This window comes from Oncorhynchus masou, chromosome 29 (assembly GCF_036934945.1).
Source record: "Oncorhynchus masou masou isolate Uvic2021 chromosome 29, UVic_Omas_1.1, whole genome shotgun sequence".
In the NCBI taxonomy this organism is placed as follows: domain Eukaryota; kingdom Metazoa; phylum Chordata; class Actinopteri; order Salmoniformes; family Salmonidae; genus Oncorhynchus; species Oncorhynchus masou.
This window is the reverse complement of record NC_088240.1, coordinates 25,047,266-25,069,899: the sequence shown is the minus strand read 5'-3', so window position 1 is coordinate 25,069,899 and position 22,634 is coordinate 25,047,266. Positions and strand designations below refer to the sequence as shown.

At 45.6% G+C, this 22,634-nt stretch overlaps 1 protein-coding gene across 8 annotated transcripts in view; it reads right to left on the bottom strand.

The window, feature by feature from the left end:
• LOC135519249 (mitogen-activated protein kinase kinase kinase kinase 4-like) overlaps positions 1-22,634 on the bottom strand; it is a 101,820-nt gene that overhangs the window by 15,744 nt on the left and 63,442 nt on the right. The window contains exons 4-23 of one of the 8 annotated variants that reach the window (XM_064944375.1): positions 22,493-22,618; positions 20,657-20,767; positions 20,495-20,585; positions 20,198-20,328; positions 19,845-19,899; positions 19,525-19,603; positions 19,188-19,363; positions 19,012-19,084; positions 18,682-18,892; positions 16,962-17,123; positions 16,783-16,869; positions 15,743-15,955; positions 9,727-9,882; positions 8,009-8,257; positions 6,184-6,290; positions 3,587-3,735; positions 3,214-3,311; positions 2,103-2,281; positions 1,856-1,958; positions 987-1,283 (exon numbers count right to left, since the gene is read on the bottom strand). In XM_064944375.1, coding sequence (XP_064800447.1) covers positions 987-1,283; positions 1,856-1,958; positions 2,103-2,281; positions 3,214-3,311; positions 3,587-3,735; positions 6,184-6,290; positions 8,009-8,257; positions 9,727-9,882; positions 15,743-15,955; positions 16,783-16,869; positions 16,962-17,123; positions 18,682-18,892; positions 19,012-19,084; positions 19,188-19,363; positions 19,525-19,603; positions 19,845-19,899; positions 20,198-20,328; positions 20,495-20,585; positions 20,657-20,767; positions 22,493-22,618 — 2,853 coding nt within the window. Of the gene's footprint in view, positions 1-986; positions 1,284-1,855; positions 1,959-2,102; positions 2,282-3,213; positions 3,312-3,586; positions 3,736-6,183; positions 6,291-8,008; positions 8,258-9,726; positions 9,883-15,742; positions 15,956-16,767; positions 16,870-16,961; positions 17,124-18,681; positions 18,893-19,011; positions 19,085-19,187; positions 19,364-19,524; positions 19,604-19,844; positions 19,900-20,197; positions 20,329-20,494; positions 20,586-20,656; positions 20,768-22,492; positions 22,619-22,634 lie in introns of all 8 variants that reach the window. The other 7 variants (XM_064944368.1, XM_064944369.1, XM_064944371.1 and 4 more) reach the window with 7 other exon arrangements.

The window sequence follows — 22,634 nt, the reverse complement described above, 5'->3', positions numbered from 1 at the left end:
AAGAGAGAGAGAACACCACTAGGTGGCCAGAGAGAGAGAGAGAGAGAGAGAGAGAGAGAGCCACTAGGTGGCCAGAGAGAGAGAGAGAGAGAGAGAGGACACCACTAGGTGGCCAGAGAGAGAGAGAGAGAGAGAGAGAGAGAGAGAGAACACCACTAGGTGACCATAGAGAGAGAGAACACCACTAGGGGGCCAGAGAGAGAAAACACCATTAGGTGGCCAGAGAGAGAGAGAGACAACCAGTGGCAGTTCTGGGGGGGGGGGGGGCAGTGCCCCTGTGACAACCATTTTGGACCCCCTTGTGGCCCCCCTAAATGTGGAGTATGAAATCATTTTTACATAACAAATTTTTGCTATCGTTCTTTTTTTTTTTACATCCATTATTAGACAGACAGTGGTAACGATGACGATTATGAACATTGTCTTTTGCCTGCAATGCAGTGAAGACAACGATGACAACAATAACGTCTAATGTAACTGACCCCTCTAACAGCACAACTGGCCCCAGCTTGGCCCCCCCAGTTGAAATGGTCTAGAACCGCCACTGGAGACAACACCACTAGGTGTCGAGAGAGAGAGAGAGAGAGAGAGAGAGAGAGAGAGAGAGAGAGAGAGAGAGAGAGAGAGAGAGAAAGAGAAAGAGAGAGAGAGAGAAAGAGAGAGAGAAAGAGAAAGAGAGAGAGAAAGAGAAAGAGAAAGAGAGAGAAAGAGAGACCACCACCAGGTGACCAGAGACACCACCACTAGGTGGCCAGAGACACCACCACTAGGTGGCCAGAGAGAGAGAGAGAGAAACAACACCACCAGGTGGCCAGAGACAGAGAGAGAGAGAAACAACACCACCAGGTGGCCAGAGACAGAGAGAGAGAGAAACAACACCACCAGGTGGCCAGAGACAGAGAGAGCACCACCAGATGCAACCAGTTCCTAACAGACCCAGGCCTGAGGGAGGACCATGGGCCAGAAGGAGGCTAAGAGGGACATACCTCCAGTAGCATGCTGAGCTTGTCCAGGGGGCTCTGGGGGGACATTGACATGGTGGGGCTGGTCAGGCTGGAGGAGGAGGGGGAGGAGGAGGCAGAGGAGGAGGGGGAGTGGTGGCTCTGCTGGATCAGGTCAGGCAGGAGGTGAATGCGGCCTGCAAAGCCATTTCTCTCCTGGTGGCCTTGGAGAACGGGGTGGCCCTGGAGGGCAGGGTGAATTAGCCCGGGGCTGGGGACAAAGCCAAGGACAGGGCCTTGACCAGGGCTGGGGACAGGTCGCTTTTTGCTGTCACCTGCACTCTGGAAGTAAGAACAGGGGCACACTTTGGGTCTAAGTTGCTTTCCCTGAGGAGGAGGGATTCTATTGGCTACTTGTGTTAAGGGAAGGCTAGTCTACTGAAGGAGTCTACTGAAGCTACAGTCTACTACTGTAAGAGACTTCAGACACATTCATTTGGGGATTAAGTAAAAGAGAATTGTCAATAACAGAGACCAACAGTGTAATTTTACTCTATATTATTTCTAGGACTTTAGGACTTTATTGGAGGCATTTTCTGATGTTCAATCTGTTGCAGGACTATGCTGTCGTCCAACGGGAAAACCAGTGGTTAATACTGGGAGTGGGTGCATTGCTTCAGGTTAACAAAGCCCTTTCCATTCTAACCCTGACCCATTGGCTTCACCAGCAACACAAAGTAAACAATGAGAGAACAAATAACAAAGCAAGGTCCAACACAATATAAAACACAGTGGATAAACCATAAAAGAACCAATGAGTGAAATATCACAATAAAATAACTAAAATGGTTTACAGTGTGTGACTGATATGTTGTTATATGAGGTATATGGGGTGGCCTGGGTGTTGGCCTTACCGGTCTGACGATCAGAGTGCCATCTTTACAGGGTGTGGTTTTAGCGTCACTCTCGCCCTCCTCGTGAACGATCATAGTCTCCCCGTTGCTCAGCCTCGAAGAGCTGGAGGTGGCATAAACAGAGAATCAGGAAGAGATTGTTCTAATCACATTCATTTTCCTTCACACGCTCAAATGTCATTGCAATATGATGTCATTGTGAGTAGGGATAGGGTTGGGGTTCAGGTACAGGTCCTCCAATACGTACACAGCCCGAGAGTCCTCTGGTCCTGAGGTAGACTCCTCCCCCCCCTCCTGGTCCACCTCTTCATCATCATCCTCATCTGTGGTGCCCGACTCTTCACTGGATGAGGAGTAGTCCGTCACCTTGTGGGGGCGTGGAACATCCTCCACTGCACGCAGCTCTTTGGCCAGTGCCGTCAGGTCCTAGAAAGGAGGGTGGGGATCAGAGGTTAGAGGTCAAATTCGGTTTCCTTCCTCTTCTCTCTCTCTTTCAGTCTCTCTCTCTCTCTCTCTCTCTCTCTTAGCTCTCGTTTTCCGGGTTGTGGATTTGTTGCCTGGTCATTCGCAGGGTTAAATGCAGGAGACAGGATGCAGGAAGCTGCTTGGGGAGGAAGTGAAGTCACAGGTGCTCAAGCCAATGAGGAGTGGGCCGGTGAGTAGCAAAGCCAACAGGAGATGAGAAAAGAGATTTTTGTATTTAACTAGGCAAGTCAGTTAAGAACAAATCCTTATTTTCAATGATGGCCTAGGAACAGTGGGTTAACTGCCTTGTTCAGAGGCAAAACAACAGATTTTTACCTTGTCAGCTTGGGGTACCCGCTAGGGTACCTGCCGCCACATGAGTAATAACACACTGCTGCCATAATTCCAATCTGTCCACAAGGCTGGAAGAGGTTAGTGAGTCATCAGATGACAAGACCAGACCCGAGCATACAAGAAAGGAAGGGGCTGCAAGCATGAGAGAGATTGAATGATCCAATAGAAAGAAATATAAGAAGTATGGGGGAGGAGACGTTAAAAGGAGCATGAGTAAAATAGCACCAATCAGGAGAGAGGCAAGTCATTAGTACAGAACCCTTCAGCCAATGAGATTGTCAGTACAAACACGCACTATTTCACTCTAGCTTACCATTTCCCCCTACAGAATTCACATGAGTACCAGTAATCCACAGCGCAAAGGGCGAAACACACAAAGAACTATGTCAGATCATTGTAAAACCATCATTCCCACTCAAAACTGTTATTTCCACCGCTTTTTGAATTGTCACAACACTTGGTCTCGTTCAACACCAGTTAGTACACTAGCTAGTACACTAGTCAGCTAATCCAATAGTTTTACGGGGGTAAGATCTCACCACCGGTTGGTTAGGTCTGACCAATTCCTTCCTCTCCTCTGGGGTTTTCCCAGCATGCTCTGGGCGCTGAAGGGGAGAACCCTCAGACTTTGATGACGCTGAGAGGGGGACAGCGGGGATACCGGTCAGTAAACTAAAGCTATGTGCAGAATTTTTTGTGGTGTATTCAATGGCTAATGTACTCTAATGAATCATATTCTGTAATCCAATGCTGCAATGTGGTGCTAAATGTATTATCATTTGATTACCAATAATTGGGTACTTTGTATACAATTGTTATGTGTGTGTGTCTTGAGAGTGTGTATGTGAGGAACTCCTCATGAGACTATGCATGTGTGTGCGCGTGTGTGTATCAGGGGAACATAAGACTCACAGCGGGCTCTGAATCTCTCCCCTGAGCCGCTGTGAGAGCTGGAGTTACTGGAGCCAGAGGAACTGCCAGTACTACCACTACTACCACTGCCTGGCCTGGGGACCAGCTTCTCCACCCGCTCCCACAGCAGACGCGGCTCCGCTGCAGCACTGTGGAGAGAGATTATGGACACAGATACTTTACATATAGGCAAAATATATACAATACCAGTCAAAAGTTTGGACACACCTACTCATTCAAGGGTTTTAAGTTATTTGTACTATTTTCTACATTGTAGTATAATGGTAAAGACGTCAAAACAATGAAATGGCACATTTGGAATCATGTAGTAACCAAAAACATGTTAAACAAATCAAAATATCTCTTATATTTTATATTCTTGAAAGTAGCCACCCTTTGCCTTGATGACAGCTTTCCCACTCTTGGCATTCTCACAACCAGCTTAATCTGGAATGCTTTTCTAACAGTCTTGAAGGAGATCCCACCAATGCTGAGCACTTGTTGGCTGCTTTTCCGTCACTCTGCGGTCCAACTCATTGTTGAAAAACAAATGATAGTCTGGCTAAGCACAAACCAGATGGGATGGCGTATCGCTGCAGAATGCCTTGAATTCAAATAAATCACCAACAATGTCATCAGCAAAGCACCCCCACACCATCACACCTCCTCCTCCATGCTTCACAGTGGGAACCACACATGCGGAGATCATCCGTTCACCAACTCTGCGTCTTAAAAAGACACGGCGGTTGGAACCAAAAATCTCTCATTTGGACTCATCAAACCAAAGGACAGGTTTCCACCAGTCTGATGTCCGTTGCTCGTGTTTCTTGACCCAAGCAAGTCTCTTCTTATCGGTGTCCTTTAGTAGTGGTTTCTATGCAGCAATTCAACCATGATGACCTGATTCATGCAGTCTCCTCTGAACAGATGATGTTGAGATGTGTCTGTTACTTGAACTCTCTGAAGTATTTATTTTGGCTGCAATCTGAGGTGCGGTTAACTCTAATGAATTTATCCTCTGCAGTAGAGGTAACTCTGGGTCTTCCTTTCCTGTGGTGGTCCTCTTGAGAGCCAGTTTCCTCATAGAGCTTGATGGGTTTTGAGACTGCACTTGAAGAAACTTCAAGAAATGTTCCGTAATTACTGACCTTCATGTCTTAAAGTATTGATGGACTGTCGTTTCTCTTTGCTTATTTGAACTGTTCTCAAATCAAATCAAATTTTATTTGTCACATACACATGGTTAGCAGATGTTAATGCGAGTGTAGCGAAATGCTTGTGCTTCTAGTTCCGACAATGCAGTAATAACCAACGAGTAATCTAGCTAACAATTCCAAAACTACTACCTTATACACACACAAGTGTAAAGGGATAAAGAATATGTACATAAAGATATATGAATGAGTGATGGTACAGAGCGGCATAGGCAAGATGCAGTAGATGGTATCGAGTACAGTATATACATATGAGATGAGTATGTAAACAAAGTGGCATAGTTTAAAGTGGCTAGTGATACATGTATTACATAAAGATGCAGTAGATGATATAGAGTACAGTATATACGTATACATATGAGATAAATAATGTAGGGTATGTAAACATTATATTAAGTAGCAATGATTAAAGTGGCTAGTGATAATATGGACTTAGTCTTTAACCAAATAGGGCTATTCTCTGTATACCACCCCTACCTTGTCACAACACAACTGATTGGCTCAAACGCATTAAGAAGGAAAGACATTTCACGCATTAACAATTAACAAAAGCACACCTGTTAATTGAAATGCATTCCAGGTGACTACCTCATGAAGCTGGTTGAGAGAATGTCAAGAGTGTGCAGATCTGTTATCAAGGCAAAGGGGTGGTTACTTTGAAGAATCTCAAATCTCAAATATATTTTATTTGGTTACTACATGATTCCATATGTGTTATTTCATAGTTTTGTTGTCTTCACTATTATTCTACTATTATTCTGAAAATGGTAAAAATAAAGAAAAAACCTGTAGGTGTCCAAATCTTTGCCTGGTACGGTACATTTTAATAGGCAGACATATAGACGCATACATTTTCATAGACACAGACATGCACACAAAGTCTCACAGGAGATGAAGCTCAGCATTATAGAGAATTGCTAAGAGAGAAAAAGTGTGCACACACACAAATAGGAGACAATGATATGTATCACAGGGCAGAGCAGTGAGTAATGTTACATAAAGCCTCCCACACAGTATCCACACACAGAGAAGACCAGGACTCCACAGAGAACAGACAGACACACAGTATCCACACACAGAGTAGACCAGGACTCCACAGAGAACAGACAGACACACAGTATCCACACACAGAGAAGACCAGGACTCCACAGAGAACAGACAGACACACAGTATCCACACACAGAGAAGACCAGGACTCCACAGAGAACAGACAGACACACAGTGAAGAGGTTTTACATTACAGTACTGAACACTAGAAAAGAAGAGGAGAGGAGAGGGGGATGGTGAAATAGCACAATAGAGGGGGAGACAGACACAGAGAGACGGACGGAGAAAAACAGAGAAAGGGCAGATAGAAAAAGAAAGAGGGACATGAAAAGGTACCTGCTGGCTTTCCTCTGGCTCACCGGGTTGCTAGGTGTGGCATTGCCATGGAAAGGGGAGTCCCTGCATGACAGTACTGGAGACCTGGACGTTGTCCTCAAAGGAACCTTCCATACAGACAGATGCCAGCTCTCACACAAACTCTACGGACACACACACTCGGAGCGCGTGTATGCACGAGAGAGCGTGACATAGGGGGGCCAGGAGCACAAATGCTAGACACACTTTTAAGACATCCTTACAAGGTCCTGACAACGTTTCTACAATGTCCAAATGATGCTCCCCCCATACCCACACTGTGTAAAGTCACCCCACTGAAAGAGTTAGGTCTGATACACAGCAAAAGACAACATTATATCCACACTCTTCCCCTTATCAACCCCTGACTTAACACAAACACAGTTGTCAGGTTATATTATTGATTTGTTAGCATTCCTCTGTAGTAGTTTCCAGGGGACAGGAGGGAAAAAAAGCCTAAGAACAGAGCGCAGCATCCAAAGCAGAGCAGAACAAACAGCCTCTCCTTTCAGAAGGAATACTAACACTGACATTGATTTGAGACACTAACAGAGGCTCGTTTGGGAAGTGGAGGGGGCAGAACAGGAAATGACATACTCATACCTCACCAGGGAAGAGGAAGTGATGTTTGATAGGTAGGCCCTATGTGAAGAGAGGATAATAATTCCACCTCTAATTTGTGCAGAAGGGGGGGGCAACGTCTAGATTTCAACATGATGAATATTTTCCTAGAACAGACGGAATCCTACCCCTCATTTGTGATAGCCTCCAGCGTCCCATTCATTTGGGAGCATTTCTAAAATGCTGAGATGTAAAAGCACTCAGCATTCAAGTGATTGCTGCTGCAGCTTTCTTTCTCTGCTATTTTTAAAACAGTCTCCTTCTGAGGTCTGGGAGGCTGAACGAGGGAGGGTTCTGTGAGGAGAGACAATAGAGGGGGAATAGAGAACAGAAAATGGACCTCTAATCCTTTCATAACATTCTGCTCTCTCTGAATCCTCTCAGCAGGCCAGGGTTAGGACGTGGTAGAGCCCTGCACAGGCTTGAATTTTAAGTCAGAGCCCGAGCCATGTCTGCAACGTTAATGTCCGATTGATTCTGACAAATGGAAGGCCCGGCCCTGCTCAAAACCCGAAATCAGAAATAACTTCCTCCATTAGTAAATCCATTAGCTGCTCCTCTCTGTCCGTCACTCGCTCATGCACTCTGTTCGCTCTGCATGTGCTTTTCTCATGGCGGCTCTGGGTCTGAGAGTATCCATAGCAACGGTTCCGCTTGGGCTGCTCTGCTCAATGACGAGACAGAGAGCAGTTAGCTGTTAGCTACTTTCATCACTCAAAACTCAAGCAACAATTATTTTCAGTGAAATAATCTCTCCTGTTTCATATTTTATTAGGTTGAAGCTCTTCTGACGCCATGTTATGATCTTAGTCAGATATGACTGTACTGCGCAGCAGAGCATGAGCAAATGGCTCAGCTTCAAAATGTTAGCGATCAATTTAGTGATACCCGAGCCCTGCCCGTACCCTAGTTACTGATGAAAAAATAAGCCTTACCCTGCCCTAACACAATGTATAATGTTGGGGCCCGTCGGGCTTGGGTCGGGCTGCAGAGCTCAAGGAGGAGGTCGCCCCATCTTAGCTATTACTGAGACAACGTCACTCTGCTCATTCACTCCAGTATTGTCCTCTCCAGCATGGCCATCTAGTGACTACCAGTCTACCTGTCTACAGTTCAGACTTCCTAGTAAAGTCGTCAAATGACTAACAGTCTACTCTCCTTTGCCAGGGGATAGGCCTGTTCTTACCCTGGGAGGGGAGTCGTCTGTGGAGGCCTTCTCGAGGGGAGTGGCCCTAGGCAGCGGGTGGGGCTGCAGGTCAGTGTGTGCGGGTGATGATGATGATGATGGTGGTGCAGGTTGATGGTGCTGCTCCTGAGAGCGTAGGTTGAGGTGTGCAAAACCAGGGACGATGGGCTCACTGAAGGAATGAGAGCGTGAGACAACAGGGGGAGTGGCGATGCTGCTCTTTAGAGCGGCCAGGTGGGACCATTGCACCTTCCAGAGACAGATAGACAGACGGGGTTCATCAGAGGGGAAGGACACATTGGGAGGAATGGGGGAGGAGGAGGGAGACACAACAAGAGAACAAGACCACAAACACAGGCAGCAGACAGTGATTGGATACGGAAGCTTCAGGAAGCATAAAAATGGGTGGAGCAGTCATGCAACCAATATGAAGTCTTAGGAAGACAGATTTGATTGGTTCACATCACAGACAGCCAATGACAGCTCTACCTGTTTTGGTGCTCATGATGCTTCAGTCTCATCACCAGTTGTGAGAATGAGCATGGATCACATAAACAAGGCATACACAGATGAGCTAGCATCATGCATGGACAGACACAATCACACATATGGCATGCACATATTCAAGGATACTTTTTTTGGTGAAAAGTAACTGAGAAGAGTATCATCCAATAGGAACATATCAATACTAGGTTTATAGCTGAAATTATTCCATGTCCTATTACTTTCAAATATGTACTGAGAAGCCCTCAGACATGAAGCCCCATAGAAAGAGACATATCCCTCAACAAATGAGTCTTTTGTAACGAGCCCATGTCATCACGCTTCATATCTGTCTCTAATGACATGTCACTAACGAGTGCAGTGACTAATGCATTTAAATGGCTCTGCTAAAAAATGTAGCAATCAATTACATCATCATCATTGCCACCAAATTCAACAATGTTTCATCTAATCACCATGACATTATCCAAAAAAATAATGTTGCCCTGAATGTGAACTGTAACAATGACTGTATTCATGCTGGGCTGGTTGAGTCTTTCTCCCTGAGCAGTTGAGATGAGAAATATACTGAGTCACTGTGAAAACAGAAATATGAATTCTGGATGTGTTTGTGTTGTTTAGCACACAGTCCCAATGTAACAGCTATACTTTTATAAAGAATTGACCATCTCAATCAACAACCTGGCAATGCATACACTCACATACACACACACACTCACATAATACAGAAGGCAGTCAGAGGTAGAGTGAGTGGGTGAAGCTGGTATTGAACAGTGAGTGGCCAGATCAGAATCAAGCAGCCTGGACTTCACACTAACACAGTGGTGGAGGATATGCTGTCACCCAGGGAAGCATCAAAGACATTGGAGGAACCCATTATTAAGGGACCAGAAAGTTCAACTATGTCATCATTAAGGGACAGAGAACAACGCCCACATTTCTCCGCACAGTGAAAGAATTCAGCTAGAACGGAGGCTAGAACAAAGGGAGGGGGAGAACAGAAAGATAGTGAACACAAAAACAGCCATCTACTGTAGCTAGTTAGACACCACTACTGATACACAACCCGGAGAGAGAGTGAGAGAGAAGGAGAGAGACCGTCCTGTTAGACCTACTTGGGAAGAAGGGATTGGAAAAATAATTAAGGAAAAGGACAGTGTAGCGAAAGGAGGAATAAGCTACTGCCGATAGGCCATCTTGGTTGCCGTGGTTACCTGGGCTTCCATCGGTCTGTGCATGGCGGGCGGGGCGGCCACGGGGGCGTTTCCATTAGCGACGGTCTCTGCGGCGCGGGGAGGAACTGGGGGCTGGACCTTAACCTGGGCAGCCTGAGGAGATCCTTGGATGTTCTTACGGTACCTCTCATCGGCCTGGAGGGACATACAGCAAGGACAGAGAGAGGGACAGAGTCATTTACCGTCACCAGGCCAAAGAGGATTGAGCCACAGCAGCAGTGGGAGGGGTCAGTATTAAGATCAGTTAGGACCACCATGAAGACAAGCACACTAGCAGGGACTAGAAAGCATTACCACAACATGACAACCAGAGAGAGATATTATGACATGAAGAACAACAGGGGAGGCTTGTTCATCATGTATTAGTGCATCAAAGGAGGCCTACTGGCAGAACACAGTCAACAAACAAGACCTGTTTAGTATTGCACATGAGGATAGGACAGACAGGTTAGTTTCAACCATTCAGCTGACAAAAGCCAGACTCCAGACCCCTGTCCTCCTGACTTTTTCCCTGCAGGTGATAATGTACGCAGCAGGTCAGACCAGTAGAGGGTAGAACCAGGGATACACAGCAGAGCAAGGCCTAATGAGCTGCCTCTATATCAGACTGGGTTATTAGCTCTAGGATAGCGACAACAGCAGCATTTATTAGAACTGCTGAGGTGACCCCCCCCCCCACCCCCCCTGAAAGTGGACAGAACCCTTCACATTTGATATATAGTATATTGCCCCCCGCCCCCCAAAAAGATCTATCTACATAGATTTAATTGAATGATGAATAGAGACCATGAGATCCTTCTGGAAATTGATTCAAAACCTAAAACATCATAAGAGGTTTTAGTAGTTGCAAAGCAGGCGTTGACTGACAAAGCACAGCTTCAAGTTTTATTTTCATAATAATTTAGTTTGAAGAGGATATAAATATAAAGAGGTGGGCAGTTAAAAAATGTCCAAGATGCTGCATCTCTATCTGACAACAGGTGTCTGTCTCCATTTAGCAACTGTGCTTCATTCTATAGCCAGAGGACTCCTGATATCTCCATGAGTGATAAGTATCTTTTTTGTCTTAAATCGGTTGTTGTCTAGTACCGTCTTTTTGCTATCTAGGGCCATCTACTTTAAGTGCTGCCTGTCTTCACAGTATCCTACTTGGTGTGGGAACTGCTGACTGATATTAACTTGCAGATGATTGTTGACACATTAACCAGGATTAAGTAGCAGGGCAATTTGTGACTGTTGCCGTTGTAATCAGTGGCTGTATTGGAGGGGGAGTGGTTTCTCCTCTCCTAGGCAATTAGCCATTTTTAAACTTGTTTTATTTCACTTTATTTAACCAGGTAGGCTAGTTGAGAACAAGCTCTCATTTGCAACTGCAATCTGGCCAAGATAAAGCATAGCAGTTCGACACATACAACAACACAGAGTTACACATGGAATAAACAAAATATACAGTCAATAATACAGTAGAAAAAAAGAAAACAAAAAGTCTATATACAGTGAGTGCAATTGAGGTAAGATAAGGGAGTTAAGGCAATAAATAGGCCATGGTGCCAAAGTAGTTACAATATAGCAATTAAACACCGGAATGGTAGATGTGCAGAAGATGAATGTGCAAGTAGAGATACTGGGGTGCAAAGAAGCAAGATAAAGGCTCCCATTTTTTCAGCGGGAGCTATCAGCGGCAGCTCGTTGCAAAATTAAAAGCATCGACGAAAAAACAAGGATGGTTCTGCCGTGTTGTTCTGCATAGTCTTTTGTAGCTTTGACAACTATGTACTTGTTTTCTATACCCGTTTGCTCCTCTCCATGTAGGCTTTACAGACGCTCCCCACCCCTTGGCTGTAACCCTTCTAATTTAGTGTACCATGGGCACAAAACCACAAAATTCCTGGTCTCTGGCAGCGTTTGGAACTATGCTGCCATTCAGTCCCTTGACTTTCTGGCCCTGACGGAGAAATGGATCACCCCAGAGAACACTGTTACTCCAGCTACTCTCTCTTCATCTGACTATGTTTTCTCTCATAGTCCAAGAGCATCTGGTCATCGTGGAGGTGGCACAGGGCTATTAATTTCTCCTAAGTGGGGATTCTCTTTTCTCCCTCACTCACCCTCATTTAACCTCTTGAAACTCTAGGGGCGCTATATCATTTTTGGATAAAAAGACGTTCCCGTTTTAAGCGCAATATTTTGTCACAAAAAGATGCTCGACTATGCATATAATTGGTAGCTTTGGAAAGAAAACACTCTCACGTTTCCAGAACTGCAAAGATATTTTCTGTGCGTGCCCTAGAACGTGAGCTACAGGCAAAACCAAGATGAAACGGCATCCAGGAAATGAGCAGGATTTTTGAGGCTCCGTTTTCCATTGTCTCCTTATATGGCTGTGAATGCGAGAGGAATGAGTCTGCCCTTTCTGTTGTTTCCCCAAGGTGTCTGCAGCATTGTGAAGTATTTGTAGGCATATCATTGGAAGATTGACCATAAGAGACCACATTTACCAGGTGTCCGCCCGGTGTCCTGCGCCAAAATTGGTGCGCAAACCTCAGCTGCAAGTATTTTTCCATGGAATTCAGAGAAGAAAGCAGGCTTCCACGAACGATATATCAATGAAGAGATATGTGAAAAAACACCTTGAGGATTGATTCCAAACAACGTTTGCCATGTTTCGGTCGATATTATGGAGTTAATTCGGAAAAAGTTTGACGTTGTGGTGACTGAATTTTCGGTTCGTTTCGGTAGCCAAATGTGATGTACAAAACGGAGCGATTTCTCCTACACAAAGATGCTTTCAGGAAAAACTGAACATTTGCTATGTAACTGAGAGTCTCCTCATTGAAAACATCCGAAGCTCTTCAAAGGTAAATTATTTTATTTATTTGGTTATCTGGTTTTTGTGAAAATGTTGCGTGCTAAATGCTACTCAAAATGCTAAGCTAGCTTAGCATACTCTTACACAAATTAGTGAATAGCGATGGTTCAAAAGCATATTTTGAAAATCTGAGATGACAGTGTTGTTAAGAAAAGGCTAAGCTTGAGAGCAGGAGCATTATTTTCATTTTATTTGCGATTTTCAGAAATCGTTAACGTTACATTATGCTAATGAGCTTGAGGCTATAACTGTATACAGGTTTTTTTCATAGCCAAATGTGAACAAAACGGAGCGATTTGTCCTACACAAATAATATTTTTTTGAAAAACTGAACATTTGCTATCTAACTGAGAGTCTCCTCATTGAAAACATCTGAAGTTCTTCAAAGGTAAATGATTTTATTTGAATTATTTTCTTGTTTTTGTGAAAATGTTGCTGGCTGAATTCTAGGCTTATAGCTATGTTAGCAATCAATTACTCTTACACAAATGCTTGTTTAGCTATGGTTGAAAAGCATATTTTGAAAATCTGAGATGACAGTGTTGTTAACAAAAGTCTAAGCTTGAGAGCAAATATATTTATTTCATTTCATTTGCGATTTTCATGAATAGTTAACGTTGCGTTATGCTAATGAGCTTGAGGCTATAAATAGAATCCCGGATCCGGGATTGCGCGACGCAACAGGTTAAATTCCATGCTATCACTGTCACTTGTCCATTTCAAGCTTAACATTGTTGTCATCTATTGCTGCCTTTGATTAATTTCTTTCCAACTTCCTTTCCCCTCCTTGCCTCTTTTGAACGGACCCTTTCTCAGTCCCCTCCCACCCTTTCCCAGTCCCCTCCCACGACTAGAGGCTGTTCGCCTACTAATCTCACTGAAACCAACCTCCAGGTCTCTCTGATCACGACTTTGTTTCTCCCTCTACTCCAACCCTAGCCACAGCCCCTACCCAGATGGTCATGCGCTATCACAATCTTTGCTCTCTCTCTCACTACTCTCTCCTCTTCTGTCCTCTCTCCCTTTAGCTAAATCCTTCTCTCCTCCTGTCCCCTGATTCTGTCTCTTCAACCCTCCTCTCATCCCTTTACGCATCCTATGACTCACGCTGCCCCCTTTCCTCCCAGCTGGCTCGGCCCTTCCCTCCTGCTCCGTGGCTGAGTGACTCATTGTGAGCTTACAGAACAGGGCTGTGGGCAACTGAGCTTAAATGGAGGGAAACAAAACTTCCGGAGGACCTATCATCCTTTCACTCCCTCTGTACCTTCTCTTCCTCTGTATCCGTTGCTAAAGCCACTTTCTATAACTCTAAATGTAAAGCTTATGTTTCTAACCCTAGGAAACTATTTTACATGTTTTAATTCCTCAATTCTCCACACCCTCCCTCTCCCTCTGTGCCAATGACTTTGTCAACCTCTTTGAAAATAAGGTTGATGACATCCGCTCCTCAATCACTCAGCCTATTGTGTCCAATGGTCCAACTCACACAGAAGTACCCTTCGCCTTGACCTCTTTCTCCCCTCTCTCTTCAGATGAAATCCTGCAACTAGTTAGGTCCGGCAGTCCGACAAGCTTCCCTCTCAACCCCATCCCATCCTCCCTTCTCCAGACCATCTCTGGAGACCTTCTCCCATTCCTCAAATTCATCCCTGACCACTGGCTGCATCCCCTCTGACTTCAAAATGGCCAGAGTCACTCCCCTCAAGAGACCAACACTCGTCCTCTCTGACGTCAAACTACAGACTGGTATCCCTTTATTTTCAACACACTTGAGCGTGCTGTCTCTGGCCAAATATCTCACTCGCTCTCTCAGAATGATTTTCTTGACCCTAACCAGTCAGGCTTCAAGACAGCTGACTCAATAGAAACGCCTCTTCTCCATGTCACGGAGGCTCTCTGCACTGTCAAAGCTGACTCTGTCTCCTCTGTTCTCATCCTCCTAGATTTATCCGCTGCCTTCAAAACGGTGAACCATCAGATCCTCCTCTCCACCCTCTCAGGGCTGGGAGGTCTCAGGCTCTGCACACTCTTGGATTGCATCCTACCTGGCAGGCCGCTCCTACCAAGTGACGTCGAGAGGATCTGTGTCTGCGCCACGTAGTCTCACAACTGGTGTCCCCCAAGGCTCGGTTCTAGGTCCTCTCCACTTTTCTCTATACACTAAGTCACTTGGCTCCGTCATATCCTCACATGGTCGCTCTTATCATTGCTATACAGATGACACTCAACTTCTTTTCTCCTTCCCCCTTCTGACACCCAGGTGGCGGCACGCATATCTGCGGGTCTGGCAGATATCTCAGCTTGGATGTCAGCCCACCACCTCAAGCGCAACAAGATGAAGCTGCTCTTCCACCCGGGGAAAGCTTCCACACTCCAAGTCCTCTCCATCACAGTTGACAACTCCACGGTGTCCCCCACCCAGAGTGCAAAGAACCTTGGCGTGACCCTGGACAACACCCTGTCGTTCTCTGCAAACATCAATGCAGTGACTCGCTCCTGCTGGTTCATGTTCTTGAACATCCGTAGAGTACAACCCTACCTCACACAGGAAGCGGAGCAGGTCCTTAACCAGGCACTCCTCATCTCCCATCTGGACTACTGCAACTCGCTGTCGGCTGGGCTCCCCACTTGTGCCATCAAACACCCCCCTTACTAGCGCTGACTTAGCTGATAGAGTATGTATTTTTCCTCAATAAAGTGATTGTGATGTGTGTGATGTGGTTGTCCCACATATCTATCTTAAGATGAATGCACTAACTGTAACTCGCTAAGAGTATGTGCTAATGTAAATCCCAAACAGTACTCTTCACTGAATATTTGATTGGACAGATTGGGGAATGGTGAAATGCTAATAGATTGCCATTTGAATGTAGAAAGAATGGATGTCCTTTGGGGGGTAGAACATTCTTGATACACACAGGGAACTGTTGAGCGTTGTCTCATCCTGAGCAAGAATAGTAATATGACCAATAAAGTGAAAGTCACTCACACCAGCAATCAAGCCACACACCCCACAGAGATGCACACCCTACAGTAGATAGTATTCTTAAAGCTGTTTATGACAGCAGCAGCACAAGCAATGGTAGCATTCAGCAGCAGTGTCATGGCAACGGAGCTGGGTTTCACCTCTCCGATTGTGGCGGGGCCTTTGAGGTCAGAAGTCAGTTGCTGTGGGGACTTGGTCTTCTCTTGAATCAACAGTTGCTGTGGGGACAGAGGCCTGTTGGTGGCTGGTGGCAGGGGTTTGGACTGCTGTTGGAGAAGCAGTAGGTAGGACTGATCCTGCTGTTGGAGCTTCTGGGCCATACGCTGCTCCTCCAGCTCCTTCCACTTGTGCTCCTGAATGCAGGGAGGTGTGGTGGTGCATCATCTAAACTTGCCATGGTGTGTGCTGTTCTATTTTAAGGAGTTCTGTAGAATGAGGGCTGGTGTCTTAATGGAAGAAGCTGTATCCATGTAACCAGGAAACTGATTAATGGGTTTGTATTTTCACCGGGGCCCAATTATTCTAAGAGTTTGAATGCTTTGAGAATATTGGCTATTCCAGTATAGCCCAAATATTGGTTTAAGATGGTAAGTAAGAAGTAAGAAGACATGGTGGGGGACAGTAAGACCGTGTAACAGAATCAATGACACACAATGGTGGTGTGGAAGGATGTGAGTGATCATATCCTCACATTATCTAATGTCCTCTTCTCAAACCCCTGGAGGAACATAGGCCTTCAACAACATACACAACATAAACACGTTGCCACGCAGATCCGCTAACACACCGTCTCAGCAGAATTAGGAACATTGGGAAAGAAACAATGAAACCCCTCTCTTCCTGTAGATAGGACACATCCTGGTGACATCCTCACTTAAGAACTGTAATAAACACTGACTTCCACAATTTGGCCCAGAGAATTCATAACCTCCAAGCTCAATAGTTAGCTCCCTTCAGATCTGCCATACTGTGACATACTCCAACCAGATTTTCTTGAGACAGTTAGAGTAGTGGGACTTCAATAAATCTAAAACTTGCTAGCCATTCTCCAACACCCTACAACAGAGCGAAACCCATAAATTACAATCCAATGACTTAGAAGGCTAGTAGAACAGATGGATAATGGAAGATATCTAGATGGATAGAAGTAGATAGATAGGCTTACAGAGTTTGGTCTCACCAGCAGCATGGCCTGTTCGTGGAGCAGCTGCTGCTGCAGGATCTCCAGGTGCCTCTGCTCCTCCTCCAGCTGGCGACGGATGTACTCCTGACAATAAAAACACACACACAGGTCATCAAGTGTCAGGGAAGACTACGTGTACTATGAAGGAGAGTGTTGTCAATGGAGAGTTCTCCTACCTGCTCGCGGTCAGCCCTCCTCTTCTCCTCCTCTGCCCTCCTGCGCTCCTCCTCCTCTTTACGCCGGCGTTCAACCTCCTCCATACGCCTCTTGTCATCCTGCTCGCGGCGCCGCTGCTCACGCTCCTGCTGCCTCCTCATCTCCCGCTCGCGACGCTGTTGCTATGGACAGCCACAGGGGGCGACAGAGAGCAGGTATCAGGAGCACTGACATCACTATCAGTTAACACACGGAGCTAGTTAGCGGTCTTGTTTATGGTCACCATATCTGGCCATTTTGAGATAAGCTAGCCATTTCTTGTTGTGCTGGTCTTACTTCCCAGGGTTCACAGTTGGTTAACTATGTTATGGAGGTGCCAAGTTTTACCTGTAGGCTTATCATCACCATATCAAATGACAGTATGGCTGGCAGTCTCTTAAAAATTGGCTCATTAGCATTGATTTATTAAATCATCTCTATAAGTACAGTAAGTAGCTCTACGCCAGTAGAGTAAGACCTGCAGGACACTGTGTGTGTGGTCCCTAGTTTTATTTAAGTACACTATGGTGGTCCCTGGCTGCATCATGAAGTAGCATGTCTCCATTTTTAACCTTTCAACTTGCAGATGGGGATATCTAAAACAGGAGCACACATTCTCATGCCCCTTAGTCAACTAGCCCAAGAGGATTCCCTGAACCTACAGTATAATTCAGAAATGCATTTGCTCATTAATCATAAGAAAGCTCGAGGCTGTCAAGTTGTATGTGAAACTGTATGGGAAAATGTGTGATTTTGACCTACTGTACATGGAAGGATATATTTTCTGACTCCATTTTACAGGTTGTGTGTCTTTTAAAGAGGTTCCAAGCTGAGACATTAGACATGGTAATATCATGGGGACTACTGCATTTAGGGCATAGGTCAGAGAATTGGCTGTGCTGATTTCTGCAGACTAAAACAACAGACAAGCAGAAGCTTTCTCCCTCCAGCATGTTCTAAAGTCTCTCTGGCCCGGGTCTCCCAGAGAGTCTAAGATAGAGACAGAGCTCTCTGGTCTTCCTCTGGAAGAGATAAAGGCCAATTAGGGAACAATCCCCAGAGGCTGTACACAAACACACTAATCACTACTGAAAACACAACACAGAGGAGGGAAACGTCTGTGGGGAGTGTGTTGACTGTTCTAGCACGGTCACAAACATGTTATGCATACATGAACAATTTATGGGTGCAGCCTGCAAGGTAAAAGGAACAAACACACACACACCATTAAATGTAATGAAACAGCGGGGAGCAGGTCTCGAACCCTCGACCTTCGAACCCGAGGTCCGGCGCGTTATCGACTGTGCCGCAAAAGCATGCTCGTGCGGCAGGGTCGATTTCCGCGCTTATAAACCCAGGGTCGCTGCACTACTCCCTCCTTTCAAAGAGCTCGTCCTCGCGCTAGCTTGCGACTCTACGTCTTACAGGAACGCGCTCACCGGCCAGTCACACGCACTGTCGTGGATGCGAGGTCCGATCCCACTTCTGACACCAATGTAATGAAACAGCAGGGAGCAGGTCTCGAACCCTCGACCTTCGAACCCGAGGTCCGGCGCGCTATCGACTGTGCCGCAAAAGCATGCTCGTGCGGCAGGGTCGATTTCCGCGCTTATAAACCCAGGGTCTCTACATAAACAGGGTGGAAGAACACACACATACACAAACTTAGACACACACAGACACACTCGCTCTCTCTCATACCTCCTCCAGCCTTCTCCTTTGCTCTTTCTGCTGCTCGATGCGTTTCTGCCTCTCTGCCAGTAGTTGGCGCTTATACTCCTCCTGCTCCCGGAGCTGCTGCTCCTGCAAGAGCTGCTGTCTGCGCAGGGCCTCCGAGCGCTCCTTGTTCTCCTGCTGCAGACGGATGAAGTCCCTACGCAGGGTTGATTCCCCTGGCTGGTTCACTATCGAGCTACGGGACAAAGAGATATGTTAATATGGAGCGCTATGGACTGAAAAGACATGTTAGCTAACGCATTTGCTATTAGTATGTTGGCTAGTTTTTTGGATTGATCCATGTGGGTTAGTTACCTGGGCTCCCCCTCCTGCTCCTGAGCTTCCTCCTCTTCTTCTTCACTCCCACTGTACTCATACTCTGTATCATCTAGAGAAGAGAGGAAAGAGTGAGAATGTTTCAAATGTCTTCTGGAGATGTCTTAGAGAAGACTAGTAGTGTGTGTGTGTGTATTAGTATGTCTAAGACTCACCCTTCTCCCCTCTCTTCTTCTTGGTGCGGTCGATGTGGTCTTTGAGCTGGATGCGGACCTGCCTCTCGTTGGGCTGGTCCCTGATGAAGGGGTGTTTCAGCAGCTGGTCGGTGGGGGGGCGCTGTGTATAGTTCTTCACCAGGGAGCCTTCAATGAAGCTGCAAAACTTCTTAGACCTGAGGAGTGGAGAGAAGCCAGTTGTTACTTTTATGAGCCTATCTACCAGGCAATGTCCGATGAGCTATGAAAGAGTTTCACCAGTATCATTTTTCACAGTGGGATTGTAAAATGGTGGTTTAAATGTCTGAAATCATAAGGGCATAAATTAGTTAAATACCATTTCTTTGACTTGAGTCGAGGAGGAGGGTTTCTGGGGATGAGGAAGAGCGCTCTCATTGGATGCATATCGCACAGTGCTGGAAGACAAGACAAAACAAACACCAACAATTTCAACCAGGTTAGCTCGCTGGAAAAAAATAGTACTGTAGAAGTCCAATAGTAATGTTTGGGGGGTATTTTTCATTTAACTAGGCAAGCCAGTTAAGAACAAATTCTTATTTTCAATGACTGCCTAACCCGGCCAAACACTCCCCCCCTGGACGACGCTGGGCCAATTGTGCGCCGCCCTATGTGTGGTAATAGAGTGGCTGTACTTACGAGGAGCTCCCTCAGCCATCTCTATAGCTGTGATTCCAGTGGACCACAAGTCACTCTGCAGGAGAAAACACACTATGAGAGATATGGACACAGCTACCATTGTGTGTGTGGGTGTGTGTGTGTATATGAATATATACGTGCATGCATCTATATAGGATGGTAATTACCACCCTCTCTGGTCATGACAACATCTACCCCAACCTGCTACTGTACTGTCTGTACTGTCCCATCAGCCTACACAGCCACATACAATGGCACAAACGCAAGCAGCTATCAATCAACTAACTTTACATACAACTGGACACTGACAGTCATTAGCAGATAGTGGCATGGTGTTATTGAGTGCATCTTACTCTGTAGTCGTAGGTGGCGTCTGGATTCTCGTCGCAGGCAATGACCTCCGGCGCCATCCAATAGGGTGTCCCGATGAAGGTGTTCCTCCGGCCCACTGTCCGGTCCAGCTGGGCGCTCACACCAAAGTCCACTGGAGGAGGGGGAGAAGACCAGTCAGAACCAGTTCAAACTCGTTCCGTCCCATGTATCATGTTTCAAACCAGCCTCAGTTTGAATCAGACTCATTTGAACCAGTTTTAACCATTCTAGCCTCTTGCATCAAATCATCTCAAACCAGTTGAAACCAGTGAACTCACCCAGTTTGACCTCAGCGTTCTCAGTCAGCAGCACGTTCTGGCCCTTGATGTCACGGTGGATCACATGGTGGGCGTGCAGGTGAGCCAACCCCTGAGGAGAAACACAGACCATCATGAGACCACAGATACCAGCATGCAACAGCAAGGGGAACGTAGACTCACCCTGAGGATCTCACGGGAGATGTAGGCGATCCAGTCCTCCTTCAGTGTGTTGCCCTTGGTGTTCTTCACCAGGTCTGTGATAGAGCCTGCACCACAGAACTCCATCACCAGCTAGAGACCAATAGAGAGAGAGCGAGTTAGTCATGTACACATATGCGTGTCGCGCACACACACACACACTATGCAGCCATAACAGTGTAGATGTAAAAGGTTAGAGACGCAGCTGTGAAAACAACAGTCGTGGTACGAATGGTGGAACCAATGGTGGAAAAAGTACCCAATTGTCATACTTGAGTAAAAGTAAAGATACCTTAATAGAAAATGACTCAAGTAAAAGTGAAAGTCACCCAGTAAAATACTACTTGAGTAAAAGTCTAAAAGTATTTGGTCTTAAATATACTTAAGTATCAAAAGTAAAAGTATGAATATTTTACAATTCCTTATATTAAGCAAACCAGGCGGCACAATTTTCTTGTTTTTGTTATTTGCAGATAGCCAGGTGCACACTCCATCATTCAAACATAATTTACAAACAAAGCATGTGTATTTAGTGAGTCCGTCAGATCAGAGGCAGTAGCGATGACCAGGGATGTTCTCTTGATAAGTGTGTGAATTGAACAATTTTTCTGTCCTGATAAGCATTCAAAATGTAATGAGTACTTTTGGGTGTCAGGGAAAATGTATGAAGGAAAAGTACATCATTTTTTTAAAGAATGTAGTGAAGTAAAAATTGTCAAAAATTTAAATAGTAAAGTAAAAAAATGTTTTTACAAATAAAACTACTTAACTACTTTTAAGTATTTTTACTCAAGTCATTTACACCACTGCATGGTACTTGAGTCTAGCGAGAGAACCCCTCACTCCCTTTCCCTCTCTTTCTAAGTAAAGCAGAGATGGATGGCAATAAACTGGGAGTAACCCTGTCCTGGAGAAACCTATAGTTAAATCCCTCTCTCTCGCTCCATCCCTCCTCCTTCCCCTATCTTGCTGGTCGCTCGTTCTCCGCAGCACCTCTATCTCTGAGAGATAAAAAGCCCAGAGTCTGAAAGGGGCCATTAAAGGTAACACTAGCAGGCAAACACACAGGGACTGACCGGGGAAGGAGGGAGGGAGGGGAGAGATATTGTTGACCCAGAGAGAAAGGTAGGAGAGGAAGGGGGAGTTCAAACCACCCAGCCTTTAGGGAAGACTGTTCATTTTTTAAATTGAACCTTGATTTAACGAGGCAAGTCAGTTAAGAACAAATTCTTATTTACAATGACGGCCTACCAAAAGGCCTCCTGTGGGGACGGGGATTAAAAATATATAGGACAAAACACACGTCACGACAAGAGACACCGCAACACTACATACAGAGAGACCTAAGACGACAACATAGCAAGGCAGAAACGCATGACAACACAACATGGTAGCAACACAAAACATGGCAGAAACATTATTGGGCACAGACAACAGCACAAAGGGCAAGAAGGCAGATACAACAATACATCATGCGAAGCAGACAACTGTCAGTTTGTCCATGTTTGAGTCTTTGAATGAGATACAGATAAAACTGTCCAGTTTGAGTGTTTGTTGCATCTCGTTGGAGGTGGAGGGAATGGTGGTTTGAAGGGGATATATCTGTAGCCACTCATTCATAGATGGTTGTAGTGAGGAGGACTATGGATGGCGAGGTAGGTAGAGTGAGGATGGTACCTCCTATTGAACCTAACTAGCAATGTCATCCTATGACACCGTTATGAAGGCCTTATGCTGGAGGTGTCCAAGTAGTTCAGGCTTGAGTTTTAGGTAGATGTATTTGGGACTGAGGGATAGACTAGGTAAATACACACTCACCCATAGCTGGTCGTCATGTCCTGGTGGGCTCTTCTTGATGAAGGCTCCGTAATAGGTGGCTATGTTTCTGTGGTGGGAGTACTTCTTCAGCATATTAATCTCCAGTTTAATCTCCTCTTCTTCATCCTAGACTCACACACAC